Source organism: Helianthus annuus, chromosome 4, assembly GCF_002127325.2.
Source record: "Helianthus annuus cultivar XRQ/B chromosome 4, HanXRQr2.0-SUNRISE, whole genome shotgun sequence".
Taxonomy (NCBI): Eukaryota; Viridiplantae; Streptophyta; class Magnoliopsida; order Asterales; family Asteraceae; genus Helianthus; species Helianthus annuus.
In genome coordinates this window covers 166,350,083-166,365,421 of record NC_035436.2, presented here as the reverse complement: position 1 = coordinate 166,365,421, position 15,339 = coordinate 166,350,083, and the positions used below count along the sequence as shown (strand labels likewise).

At 35.2% G+C, this 15,339-nt stretch overlaps 1 protein-coding gene across 1 annotated transcript; it reads left to right on the top strand.

Moving 5' to 3' along the window:
* The first annotated feature begins 13,597 nt into the window (after positions 1-13,597).
* Positions 13,598-15,073, top strand: LOC110933884. The gene has a single exon (XM_022177087.1). It carries the CDS (start codon positions 13,598-13,600, stop codon positions 15,071-15,073), a length of 1,476 nt encoding a protein of 491 aa, XP_022032779.1.
* The last annotated feature ends 266 nt before the right edge of the window (positions 15,074-15,339 follow it).

The following is a 15,339-nucleotide window of genomic DNA, read 5'->3' as shown; positions in this document are numbered from 1 at the left end:
ATAACACCATTCAGTACAAAAATAACACCATTCAGCAAACAAAATAACACCATTCAATAAATAAAATAACACCATTCAGAAAAAAATAACACCATTCAGAAAAATAAAATAAACACCGTTACTGAAAAGAAAAAACTAACACCATTCAGTACAAAAATAACACCATTCATCAGTAAAATAAAAATAAAAAAACTATTCACTACAAAGAATGTAACACCATTCAGTACAAAAAAACACCATTCAGCAAACAAAATAACACCATTCAGCAAACAAAATAACACCATTCAGAAAATAAAATAAAACACCTCTGTATCATCTTCTTCACTTCCGGCACCACCACCACTGCCACTTCCGGCACCACCGCTGCCGATCCAGCACCACCACAACCGCCGCCGCTCGAACCACCACCACCGCCGCTGCCGCTCGCATCCGTCATCCGAATCAACCGCTTCCGCGAAGTCAACCGCTTCCGACACCGATTGATGTTTAATCTTCCGCGAAGTCAACCGCTTCCGACACCACTGCATCTCTAACGATCGTCTTTGAGATTGATGTTTAACAACCGCGAAGTCAACCGCTTCTGATACCGGCTTCCGACACCACTGCATCTCTAACGATCGTCTTCAATAACCGCTTCCGACACCGGCTTCCGATTGATGTTTAATCTTCCGATTCGTGGTGGTCTTGGAGTTGATAATGGAGAGAGAAATTCTGAACGTAAGATAGAGAGAGATCTGGAGAGAGAGAGAGAGAAATTGTAGGGATTTTGATTTAGAAAATGGGGATAAAAAGACACAATTGCCCCTAGATATTTCAATTCAGTCCAAATTAATAAAAATATTTTACAATTTGGTCCCTATTATCTCAACCATTAGATCAAAGATCTAATGGCTGAGATTCTTTCTTACCTTTCTCACACTTTAGGCTTTTTACAGGATCCTCTACCTATATGTATATACATACATACATACATATATATATATATATATATATATATATATATATATATATATATATATATATATATGATTTTTGGTATGTTAGCCTGATTCATGATTTGGTATGTTAGATTAATGTTATAATTAAGGTCATTAAGTTGTATTATTTTTGTTATTGATATTGTCACATATTGGACCGATGTGTCTGTAAGCCAAGAGGCATCACACCTCTTTGGAAACTATATAAACTGTTGGAAAATTAGAATAATGTGAATGGAAATTAATTTAGTGATAATTTATGGGATTCTTCATGGTGACAAACTCTTGAGTAGAGTTTTTATGTCACTTGATTAGCTTTTATTAGAGTTTTTATTTCTCTAACTAAATACCTAATTAAGTGAAACTTTACTAGAGTTTTATGTCTCTAATAAATCACCATTTAAGAGAAACTTTTCATAACCCACATCTCTTGTAAAAAATAGTAGGCTTTGTGCCTCATTTTGAGATAGAGAAAAATGCTAGAAAAATACAAGAGAAGGGATACAAGAAATATACATGAATATATGGAGAGTTCTTGGAAAGAAGAAATACTTGGAGACCCATGTGATGGGTACTTAGAGAAATATGTTTTCTCTATACGATTTCATCACCTTTGTATCATAATTTTCCACAAGTTCTAACACTACAATTACCGGATGTAACCTTGGGCCCGTGAGCCATCTCCGGCAGTACAGACTTCTTCGGCTGTTGTACCCTGGGAGACAGACGCGTCATCTTTAGTAGAGGCGCGCAATCTGTTTTAAGGGAAGCGTGTTGAACACATGCCTCAACCAAATTTGTCAACGTTTTAGTGTGCTATTTGTTGCAGTCAAGGAGTATTTTTCAAGACTCAAGATGATGAATACTCGAGTCTAGGATGCTATCAAGTGCGCTTGAAGGACCCACCAGAGATGCGGCTTGAATTAAGATTGGTATATATAATTATATTTATATTCTTTTATTTAGTTATTGCAACCAGTATTGTACCATGATATTTCCTAAGAATAACGAGAGTCTCGTTACGATATATTTTGTAATTATATTTTACAAAAGGTGAACCTATTTCCTACAAACTTAAAACAGATTTCATGAGATTGTTGCTACAATCTTAAAACCTTATTTATAAGGATTTTGGGTTCACAAAAGGATTTATAATAATAAAAAAAATATATATATATTTTAAAGATTATGATCTTGTAAATATTTGCTTTTGGGAAATATGTATGTGGTACAACTTGTTGTGTTTGGATTTCTTGAGATCGAGATACAATCTTAAATCCTATACCGCGGTACAAAACGAATGGTTTTGGTTCAACCGTTTGGTTTTTAAACGATTTTGGGAATCGTTAATTTTTCTAACTTTTGTGTTAGATCGGGTTTATTAGTGTAAACCATACGTTTTTTGTAAACGTTAAATTCTCTAACATGTGTGTTAGACCGGAATTATTGGTGTCAACCATACGTTTTTTGTAAACGTTAAATTCTCTAACATGTGTGTTAGACCGGAATTATTGGTGTAAACTACATGTTTTTTGTAAACGTTAAACTCTCATAAGTAGAGTTTTTTTATTACTTTAAATAAGAGTTTTATGTTAGTTGATTAGAGTTTTATGTCTCTAATTAAGTCTCTATTTAAAGTAGACTATTCATCCACCCATGGATTGATATGAACAAATAAGTCTTATAATGATTTTTGTAATCATTTGTCTTCTAACATGTGTGTTAGAAACGTTCATGAAACGCGTTAGTTTGAAGCAATTTTTTAATTGTTTAGTTTCTAACGGTGTATTAGAAATGACTTATTTATTTGAACCATATATGTGTTTTAGCAAGTCGAATTAACATTTTGTGGAAATGTTAATATTTCTAACGTGCGTGTTAGAATTTCTTTCATTTTAACATGATTGTTGAAAATGGTTAAAATACAAATGCTTTGAAATGTTTTATGTTGACATTTTATATAAGCAATTTGTTATAGCATTGTTTTAATGCTTTGTATGATTTAGAAATAAAATGTCATACATTGAAGTTAATGGTTGATGGCTTCAAGGAATTAAATCACCATAAAGTGATGGTGTGGTAGTTATATGAATTTAATGAAATTAAAATCATTTACTAGACTCTTCATATGGAAGATAAACTCTTAAGGAGAGTTTCAAGTCAATTTATTAGTTTTTATTAGAGTTTATTTCTCTAATAAAATCTCTAATAAAGTGAGACTTTTACTAGAGTTTTAATGATGACATTTGATGAGTTTTATTAGAGTTTAAATATATAATTATTGAGACTCTTAACTCTTCATATGTGAAACTCTTGAGTAGAGTTTTAATGGTGACATTTGATGAGTTTTATTAGAGTTTAAATATATAATTATTGAGACTCCTAACTCTTCATATGTGAAACTCTTGAGTAGAGTTTTAATGGTGACATTTGATGAGTTTTATTAGAGTTTAAATATATAATTATTGAGACTCTTAACTCTTCATATGTGAAACTCTTGAGTAGAGTTTTAATGATAACATTTGATGAGTTTTATTAGAGTTTAAGTCTATAATTATTGAGACTCTTAACTCTTCATATGGTGAAATTCTTGAGTAGAGTTTTAGTGATGAAATTTGATGCTTTAATTTGGTCATGTTATATATATAATGACTTAAAGTTTTCTAACATGTGTGTTAGAAAACGTGTATCACGAATACGAGGTTAGAGGTTGTTCATAATGGACATAAATGTTTTATGTAAACATTTAATTGCCTATGTGTGCATTAAAACTGATGAGAAACAGTTTATTTTATAAACTATATCTTTGGAAAACGTTTTATGTAAACGTTCGATTCTATAATGTGCTTGTTATAACATTTTTTTTAACATGTGTGTTAAAAAAATGTTATTTGGTGAAAACAACTTGGTGTTGTTGTGAACAAATTTAATTGTTCAAGTTTACTACTTAAATGTAGTATTTGTAACAACTTGGTGTTGTTTTAAGCATAATTGTCCAAGTTTAAAGTTTCAAGATGAAATGGGAAACTTGTACTTACAAATGCATGGAGTCTTATTGAGGGAGTACCTCAAGACACGCCATGGGACAATATTGTTGAGAAGATTTCGGTCAGATTATAAAGTGTTGAAGATAAAAGCACTTTGCTATTTGATGTCTACATATTGTCTATGCTTCCGTTTAAATTTCAAAAGTGATTGCCACTTATGATTTAGTTTCCAATGTATTAATTTTATTGTTTTGTGTTCAATATCTTCGGATAACACATGCAATTTTTTACAAAGAAATAAATCACTAATGGTTGTGACGTATAAATTGTTTTTGTGGAAAATAATTATATCGTCGGTTATACATTGTTTAAAAGAATATGATTTTAAACGGATAGCACATGAAAAATACTTGGACATAAACAACTTGAGAGTTGTTACATTGACTAAAAGTCAAAGATGAAACATCAAATGTATAACCGCATCATGAATGAGTAATGAAAGAACGTAGTGAGTGTATTGAGATGAAATACACTAACGACATTCATGTCGCATACTTCATTAGAAGTCATTGAAAAATTCACAAGTGTGAATTCTAACATATGAAAGTAAAAGTACTATATGTTATTGTATACCTTTAATAAATCTTGCGAGATTTAGAAGTAGATGCGTCTACCACTTGATTATTGTTAGATCTATATGGAGATTTTACATTCATTAGGAGAGCATCCTAAATATACATATCTCCTAATGAATAACAATAGATGTGTGCAAATCACTTATGGCAAAATTATGAATGCCATGTTGTTGAGTGTCGATCTAGTTAACTCTATCTCACACATAATAGTGATTGTAGACAAGAAACATTCATCTTGTTGGTGATGAATGTGTTCAACAAGTGACTTGGATTAAGACTTATGTTTAAGTACTTACGAGTCAATGGTAGATTGTTGGAGATCAAAGATAATCAAGTTATGTTCCTTAAATGAATGATGAAATTTAGCTTTGTGCTATATACAATAATTTGTGAGACCTTCCTAAATATTGATGTTTTAGAATTATGAATAAGTCTCATTATTTTGTCTTAACAAGGGATGAATGTTGCAAAGTGATATTATGATATCCTTAGGGCTGTGAAGAATCAGAATGATGCATCTTCTGTTCACATGCTAAAGTATTGTAGTCTAAAGCATGCTAGACTAGTACTTGGTTAATTATGGGTCTTGACGGAGACTAATTAACTCTAAACATTCAAATGTGTATGAACACAAAAAGAATTTGTGTATGGACAAAGTTGAGAGAGAATTTTCATTCATTATAAGGAAATGACATGTAACTTTTAAAAGTTTGTTCGAAAAGCTAATGAGGAGAACTCATTGTCTAACCTTATTCTAGATGTTAAATTAGAATTATTCTAAGTTGGTGACAAACTTATGACAATGGCATGTGTTGCTTTGGTCAGCTCGGAAGCTTGTGTAAGCTAATGCAATATGAGTTGAATTCACTGATACAATAAGGTTGGTCTTGTTCAATCATATGTGTATAAATGTCACCATAAGTGGTATTACAGAAATGTTTATCAAATGGCAAGAAATGTGGGGGAGGAACCATTTAAGAAACAACCCTATAAGGGTATGTAGAAATGGTTCTCATTAACACATCTAAATGTTATCCAATAACACTTAAATGTGGGGGGTGTCTTGCATTTGTTTTTAGCAATAAGGATTTTGTAATCCAATCTAACATTGCAAATAGACGACTAAGTGGAGGACACAAAGGTCGTAGTGTATAATGGAGATGTGTTTGCCTTAAATGATACACGTATCTTACGAAGACATATGTTATAACCAGATTCAGATGGCCACTGAGGTTATAGTCTTAGAAGTTGACAATAGGCAAAATTAACTTATGAGTTAAGAACACATCATGACAACTGATCTCAAATACGCAAAGTTATTTGCTAATGTTATGGATCCAACAACCTGAGGGTTTATTAGAGATCAAGTTGTGGAATGGGACTGAAGCCCTTAAAAAATGAAGTTCATATGATGGAAACCTAACTCAGTAGACTGGAGATCCCAAGAATTGAGTTCAATAGGAAAACCTAATTGTATGAATAAGCGAGGTCACTGTGGGGGAATAACCCTACGCATTTGGTAGTTTATTATAAAGATTAATAAACTTCCTAGTCCATTCCTAAAAGTGACAAGTGTGAGGCTAAGCATAATATGTGGTAAATGATTTGGATAGATCACGGTAACCACAATGCTTTTAATGATCTAAGGAGAATCACCTATGTTAGAGAGAAGTGGGGTCGCTTCGAATGGAACTGAGGGCACAATTCCTAGAGCTCTCGCAGAACCAGGAAAGTGTTCCACGACCATTATTGGACACGACTATGAGGAGATGACCCGGCTAGGGAGAGTCTTGTGTGAAGTGTATTGTCGCCTACACAAACGGCAGACGAGTTCAAAGACATCGAGATCTACTCAGAGCTAGTGGGCTAAGTGCATTTCATGAGCGAAGGTTCAAAGGGTAACACCTACCTATCGTATGCAAAGCTCAACTGTCGAGGTTCCATTGGATTTTTGTGTGTTTTGATTAATCTCCATTCATGTGGGGGATTGTTGGAAAATTAGAAAAATGTGAATGGAAATTAATTTAGTGATAATTTATGGGACTCTTCATGGTGACAAACTCTTGAGTAGAGTTTTTATGTCACTTGATTAGCTTTTATTAGAGTTTTTATTTCTCTAATTAAATACCTAATTAAGTGAAACTTTACTAGAGTTTTATGTCTCTAATAAATCACCATTTAAGAGAAACTTTTCATAACCCACATCTCTTGTAAAAATAGTAGGCTTTGTGCCTCATTTTGAGATAGAGAAAAATGCTAGAAAAATACAAGAGAAGGGATACAAGAAATATACATGAATATATGGAGAGTTCTTGGAAAGAAGAAATACTTGGGGACCCATGTGATGGGTACTTAGAGAAATATGTTTTCTCTATACGATTTCATCACCTTTGTATCATAATTTTCCACAAGTTCTAACACTACAATTACCGGATGTAACCTTGGGCCCGTGAGCCATCTCTGGCAGTACAGACTGCTTCGGCTGTTGTACCCTGGGAGACAGACGCGTCATCTTTAGTAGAGGCGCGCAATCTGTTTTAAGGGAAGCGTGTTGAACACGTGCCTCAACCAAATTCGTCAACGTTTTAGTGTGCTCTTTGTTGCAGTCAAGGAGTATTTTTCAAGACCCAAGATGATGAATACTTGAGTCTAGGATGCTATCAAGTGCGCGTGAAGGACCCACCAGAGATGCGGCTTGAATTAAGATTGGTATATATAATTATATTTATATTCTTTTTATTTAGTTATTGCAACCAGTATTGTACCATGATATTTCCTAAGAATAACGAGAGTCTCGTTACGATATATTTTGTAATTATATTTTACAAAAGGTGAACCTATTTCCTACATAAACCTCAAACTAAACGCTATACGATCCCTATGGCCTTCAATTGGCATCAGGAACACGTCCTTATAAGTTATCCATTGTTTTATAGATGATAACAGGGACAACGAATTTGGAAACCAAAATCGATGATAAGGAGATCTATCTATTCAGAATTTAGTATCTTAACAAGTCGATCAAGAATTTAGTATCTTAACAAGTCAATATTATGTGAAAAATGTATGCAAGTAGTTGGTAGATATGTATTGAAAGTAATAATGATGTATTTGATAGTAAAATAACACGAGGAATGTGTTTTTGATGAAATTCATGTGAGAATGTAGTTGATGATGTGATTCGGTAAAAAGTATGCCTTAGGAGCTTGCACTATATGCCTAAATGATGTAATCCACACCATGTGGATTGTTTGATTGCCTTATTGTGTTTAAGAAGTAATGGTGCATATGAGACTCTAGAAAGGGATAATGTTGGAATGATGTTGGGTTAGCTAAGTATGAGTTAAGGTGCTAGTTGTGAAGTTATGAAAATGCTAGTATGAACGGATTATGTATATGTGTGTGTGTATAATTTGGTGATTATGTAGCCGTATATGTCATACAATATGAGTATGAAATGCATACGATATTAATACAATGGTTTACCATATTAAGATGGATACATGTTCATAAGTTGAAAGTGTGTAAGAAGGACAACTGACTTTCTGAAGGTCAACACTGTATGAATAGCATGGTTAGGCTTTTGGACACAATTATAAGAGTTGGGAAGTCATGTTATATGTACTATATCATTATGTGTACGTATGGTGACGTATTGTACTTCGTTGATGTTGAACAATGTGATTCTCAATTCCTGTCTTATGCATATTAATAATTAACTAATAAAAGTGAATGTAACTAAGGGTTTGGAAATGAAAGTGATATGAATGAACATGCATGCTAACGATGTTGTGCATATGATGACTTGAAACGATAGGAATCACATTAGCATGGACTCAAGCACGGAAGACTAACGAGTCAAGAAGAGGAAGGAAGCAAGCACAAACATGGACGTTTAAGGTAAGTGATTCCCGAACTTAATTCTTATTATGTGATATAGATTTGAGTAAAAGGAAATGGGGAATCATGAAAGGATGGTTAGTAATGGTAGGACCAAGGTTAGCGAGGTCGTATTGGGCTATTTGTAGTTTAGTTATGTGACATCTGTGCTTGTGTAATTATTGTACAAACTCTGAACAATTCAATATCAATAAAAAAATGTATTTTGATCCCAAAATTTGTTTATTTATGTTTGACATTTTGCACGTTTTGATTTTTGTTCGATTTTAAACTCTATATCACTTTCTAGGAAGTTATACGCAAACTGATGCGTAAACGTAGTCAGTTTAACGCGACAAACACTCTGGAACAGCAACATAAGATTAATATACCTTAAATAACCTTTACATAACTTAGAAATGAGTTTTAAAGGGTTTGGTATGGCAAAAACAAGTTTATTCACTCACAGGGACTATTTACGTCAGACTGCAAAAGTCTGCTGTTTCGTATGGCAACGTACATTCTGTAACATGATCATAAGCTAAACATATCATAAATAACCAAAACATAGCTTAGAAATAAGCTTTGAGTGGTTCGGTGTGTGAAAATATGCTTATTTGATCATACAGGGACTAAAAGTGTCAAAAAACGGCGTAAGTTTGCATTTACGAGCATATCTTACGTTCTTACCACATCCGGACATCCAAAAATTTTTATAGACACTAAAATATTTTATTTTAGTGATCGTAATGCAAAAATACTATTCACCGCTTAATTTGGATCGTTTTCGCATCCGTTCGAGTTTCGTCGTAATTAACCGAACAACGTGATCGTATGACCAAACGAACTGACATCCGTAATATTTCCAAGCATATTTTGAGTCCCCTATACTTTGACGACCTTGTAGAGCCTTGAAAATGGCTTAACGGGGGTCAAATAAGTCAAAAATACCTTAATAAACATGCAGGGACCAAACCTGTAAAATCTGAAACTGTTGCTGAACAGACATGAGGTCGCGGGCCGCGTAGAATGACTCCATTTCTTGCGCGGGGCGCGACAGAATGCCCAGATGGGTAGAAACTTGATTTCAGCTGCTGTTTTGCAAATCAGGCCCTTGTATGCAATTTTCTTGTTTTGGGAAGCAAGTTAACACTTCTCCAAGTAACTTTAGCTGTCCCTTAACATTTGTATGGCTGGATTTATTGCTTGGTGGCCAAATAAACACTTGTAATGATCTTACAAGTTCACCACAAGTATAAATACCCATCCAAACTTTCTCATTCTTTGCTTATTCTCATTTTGGAACTCTAACTGGAGGAATCCCTGCTAAGGAGCCACCTACCTGAGTTCTAAAACCTTCCTTCTAGCCTTTGAACACCTTGTAAGTGTTCTTTCATGGCTTAGTAGTTATTTTCAGCTATTTAAAGCTGAAAGTCAAACTGTTTGACCAACAGTTTGACTTTCGGTTTTGACCATCAATTGGTGAAGTCAAAGTTCAACTGAACTTTCCAACGTGATTGAAATCACGATGGTTATAATCCTTAACGATTATACCTACTGATTACCACGTTGACTAGGTGTAGTGACGAGTCAAAGTTTCGGTCAAAATGTGTACTTATGCGCATTTTGCAATGGAACTACTTTTAGGTATCAAAACACTTTGTTTTGATACCAAATCAGTTTTCTAGGTTAGTTAAACATGTTTTGACATGTTTAACTCGTCACTACTAGTTTAATGCTTGTTTAGGGTCGTAAGTTAAGCGGTCTCGACAACCGCTTAGACTTTCGAACCCGATCCGTTTGGTCGATCATTAGGATCCGACCAAACTTGTTTAGTGATCATAGTTGCATAGGGAATAACCTACTGAGGTTATACCTTATGATCAATTAGGTTGGTTAGTTATTTGTTAAGTAGTTTATATGCCCATAGAAAATGACCAAAATGCCCTTTTGAAGCATAAATCCACATTTTGAATATGTAATCAAGTTTTTGACATATAATCTGATTTAGTAACATATTTAGGCCCAATTGGGCATGTAATACTTGACATAGCACATAGTTAACCATCCGACCATAGATTTACGCAAACGACGCGTTATAGTAGCTTATACTACCTTAACGGGTCGAAACGGGTCAAAAGCACTTAGGTAGACTTCCAAATCAGAATGTTAGGTCTATTAAATCATGCCATATGAGTTCAAATACTCATTTGATTTATAGAACCTCATTCTATCCTATCTCCCGATTTAGGATCCGATTATTAAATTATACATGTTTTTATACCCCAAAACACTTCCGTTTTAAGCATTTTTGACCGAAAACGCAACGTTCAGGTACCAAATCCGGTACTTTTATATATTCAGGTCTTAAACAGAGCATAATGGAAATTTCTGATGAAAACGGACAAAATCTGATGCATTTCTAATGAAAATGGCGAAAATCTGATGGACTGCCAGGTTTGGCACGACCGTGCCACCGGCAGCACTATCGTGCCGCTTCTACGATCTCGGAAGCACTGCTAGTACAACCAGGAGTGCCAACTATTTCTCGGGCCGAACTACCGTGCCACCCGCGGCACTACCGTGCCATCGCCAAATCAAGCCTTCTGACCAACATTTCTGAGGAATGGCACCACCGTGCCACCAGCGGCACTACCGTGCCGATCTGATGACTCAGACAACTTGTCCACTACTCCACTTGGCTGACTCGGGATCGCTGAAACTGACGTCACCCGACAACATCTGACCGCACGATCGTGCAAAATCCGCACGGCCGTGCGAAACTGAAAATTGCCTATAAATAGCAGCATTCGCTACTGATCAAAATGTTGGGTTTTTCTCCATGTTTCTGGGCGATTTCTGGGTTATGAAGCAGTCCTGATCAGACCCATTTGAAGCTTAAAGATCGAGTGGAAGCATAATCGATCCAACCCATTAATTCCTTGCTTGTTTATGGTTCGATTCCTTGTTCTTAAAACATGTATTCTGATCATTTTGCAAGCATTGAGCTGATGTTAGTTTATGTTTAATGTAGTTTATGTAATAGTAGTTATAAACTTGTTTCTTGAATAAATCTTTATGTTGTAATCTTGTTTATATGAAACTTAGTACTTTTTCTTGTTGAATCTTCATGATTATTTAATGAATGTTTCATTGATGTTGAGTTCCTGATTATGTTTGATTATCTTGGATAATGAATCTGTGGTTAGTGGGATGGTAACTATTTCTTGATTAATCACTTATTTGTAGACTTTGTTTACACCATGAAACCAGACCAGGGTATTGGTTTTAACAAGATATATCTTATTTTGATTAAGAATACTTTCTTGCACGTAAGGGTTCTAACGAATTATATGGTGTTGATTGCATGTTCTTAGATGCGGTTTATAATCCTTGTTTAGTAGTTTTGGTCTGAAATTGCTGACATGGTAGATTTGTGTTTAAGACGTGTAAAGGTGAAATTGTTTGTTATATGATCTACATAATTGCTTATCCTCGTGGCTGTATTGTGACCATCGGTATTGCTTTCTTTGATAAGTGAGGTTAGGAATCCAGACCCGCTAAATAACCTATCTTTAAAGGTTCGCATGAATAAATATCAATAGCTCGCTAATGAATGATTTTAGGTGGTTAACGTGTGACCATCGCGTTAACTTTCCGAAGAATCATAATGCTAGAAATCCAGACCCGGTAACTAACTGTCTCGAAATTGGAAAATTGATTAAGTGCTTTTGTGACATATCTGATAGATAACATGTTTAGGTTGTTTGTGAAACAAGATAATAGTATATTTATGTTTTAGTTGTAATTTAGATAACTTAGTTAAGCAACCCTTCACTTATCCTTTTATCTGGTAATCTAATGACAAAAATTTAGTACATTATAACGCCCGTGTTTCGTGGATCGATATCTGGCTCTTACCAATACTTTGCTACATATATGACGGGATACACTTGTCCTTTGTTGTGTGTGTTTTAATGTTAAGGTATAAACCATTTTTATAAATATAAAACGCACTTCGTCGGGCGCGTGAACATACTGTAAATAAATGTATATAACCGCCCACGTCAAGTTTTTGGCGCCGCTGCCGGGGACCACGGCAAAATTAATGGAACAATTCGAGTCATTATTTTACCGGTGTACAAACTGTCAATAACTGTTAATATCTGTAAATTTTTGTATTTATTTATTTTCTTATACTTAACTGTTTAACTAACTTTTGTTTTCTTTAATTTACTGACTTGTAAATACCTAGCCTGGCACGCCCACTAGGACTAACTTTTGACTAACTTTTCTTTTCTGTTTTGTTAACCAACTAACCACTAACCAACTAACTGACTAACTTTACTAACTCACTAACATACTAACTTTTTATTTGTTGTTCATTTAACATTTTTATTTCATTTATTTTAAGTCATGTTATGTGTTCGGAATCGAACCATTTACTGGCAATCATTTAATTCAGTATTTTTCATTTCAGTAATTTCATTTCTGCCGTTCATTCATTTATTTATTCTAGTTCAGTATTTCTAATTCAGTATTTTATTTATTAACGTTCAGTTATTTATTTATTTATTTCTGTCCGTTTAAAATTCTATTCATTCATTTAATTATTGTACTCATTTGTTTATTTATTTACTTCATAAATATAAAATATGACTTTCTGATAAATCATCAGATTTTCTGATAATTCCAATGAATTTATCCGATTTTCTGATGGATTCTGATAAACCCATTAGATGTTCTAAAAACAATAGTTTTCAATTCTGATGAATTTACCAGATTTTCTGGTAATTCTGATGGATTTATCAGAAATTCTGATGGAACAAAAGCTTTCATCAGAATTTTATCAGATATATCAGAATTTCTGATATATATATAATATAAAAAAAACATGTCACCTCAGATTTCTGATGAGTGTCATCAGAAATTTTGGTAAACAAACAAAAACAGTTCTCGGATGTAAATAAGTAAATAATTCAGTAAATATTTTAATACATTTGTTTAAATAACCCGTATATATGTATGCTATGTAATATATTATTATGTATACTCATTTCTTATATTATTATTATGTTCTTTTTTTCTGTATAATGCGTTCCTTTTTATGTGCAGGCTAATGTCCACGCCCCCTGCACCCGCTAACGCTGAGCTAGCCAACGAACCAGAAATTAACTTAAGAAGAAGTAGGCGGCTTCGCAAAAGATCACTTGTTGTTGCACAAAGGATTGCGGCCGCAATCGACGAACCAGTGATTCTTTCTGATAGCGAGAGTTCAGAGGGCGACACAGGAAGCATTATGGCAGAAGACGACCAACCTCTGAATGAGACCGGCCGTCCAGGAGGAGAGGGCTTGCTACTAAGCATCGCCCGACCTACTATAGTAGCACCGAGTTTTGAAATTAAATCAAGTATAATTAATATGTTACAAAATTCTGTGCAGTTTGATGGGAAGGAACACGAAGATCCAGGTCGGCACATCGCATCATTTCTCGAGGTGTGCTCGACTTTCAAAATTAGAGACGTTTCTGAAGACGCAATCTGTTTGCGGCTCTTTCCATTCTCTTTGCGAGACAAAGCCCGATCTTGGCTTTTGTCACTTTCAGCGGGTTCCATCACGACTTGGAACGAGATGGCCGATCTTTTTATGAAAAAATATTTTCCACCGGAAAAGACAGCCATGCTTAAGAATCGTATTATGACATTCAAACAGGACGAAGGCGAATCTCTACACGCAGCTTGGGAGAGGTTCAAAGATCTTCTGATCGATGTTCCACATCACGGGTTGTCCAAAAGGCAACTTGTGTTGAACTTCTACCAAGGACTCAACTACGACTCACAAGAACGTTTAGATGTATATGCAGGAGGCGATCTTGGAACAAAAACACCCAATGAAGCCTATGCAATCATAGAGAAAGCTACCTTGAAGTCAAGTTCTCGTCATGGTGGAGTAAGAAACAAAGCATCATCTATTCCTGGAGTTCATCAAGTGGATACATATACGGCTCTTCCAGCACAGATTGGAGCATTGGCAGCAAGATTTGATCAGGCTCAGAACGTTTCGCAGGTACAATCATCATGTGAGCTGTGTGGAGTGTCACACGAGCCAGGTACATGTGAGCAGGGTGTTATGTTTACAGGCCACGAAGAGGTGGACTATTTGGGCAATCAAATTAGGCCCCAAAATAACCCTTATAGCAACACGTACAATCCGGGTTGGAGGAATCATCCAAACTTTGGGTGGAAAGCTAATTCCAATAACCAAAACCCACTCGGATATGCTCAACGCGCTCCCGTACCACAACAGTCTCAGGGGCAATCCTTTCAGCCCCATGGACAATCTTTTCAGCCATCAGGGCAAACTTTTCAACCACGTTACAATAATTTAGGTTCAGGAAGCACTTCCCAGCCTCAAACCTCTCAAACCAACGCAAAACTAGAGGAGATGATGGCGCAGCTGTTAAACAGCTCCAACAATGCCAATCAAATATCTGAAAAGCGATACAAGCAGCATGAGGAGCGTTTCATGGCTCAGGAAGGGGAAATGCGGAGCCAAAAGGCTTCAATTCAAACCATTGAGAATCAAGTCGGCTAATTGGCCAAAATGTTGTCTGAAAGACCACAAGGTAGTCTTCCAGGTAACACAGAACCAAACCCGAGAGGACACGTTAATGCGACAATGACGAGGAGTGGTAAAACCACGGGACCTGACAAATCGGACTCACCACCGATCAATGATACAGTCCAAACTAACGCTTCAGACGAGGTGCACGCTAGGCGAGACCCAGCAAGTACAACACAGTTTCAGGAGCCAGTTAAAGATTTCATTCCTCCTGTCCCATATCCGAGCAGACTGAAGAA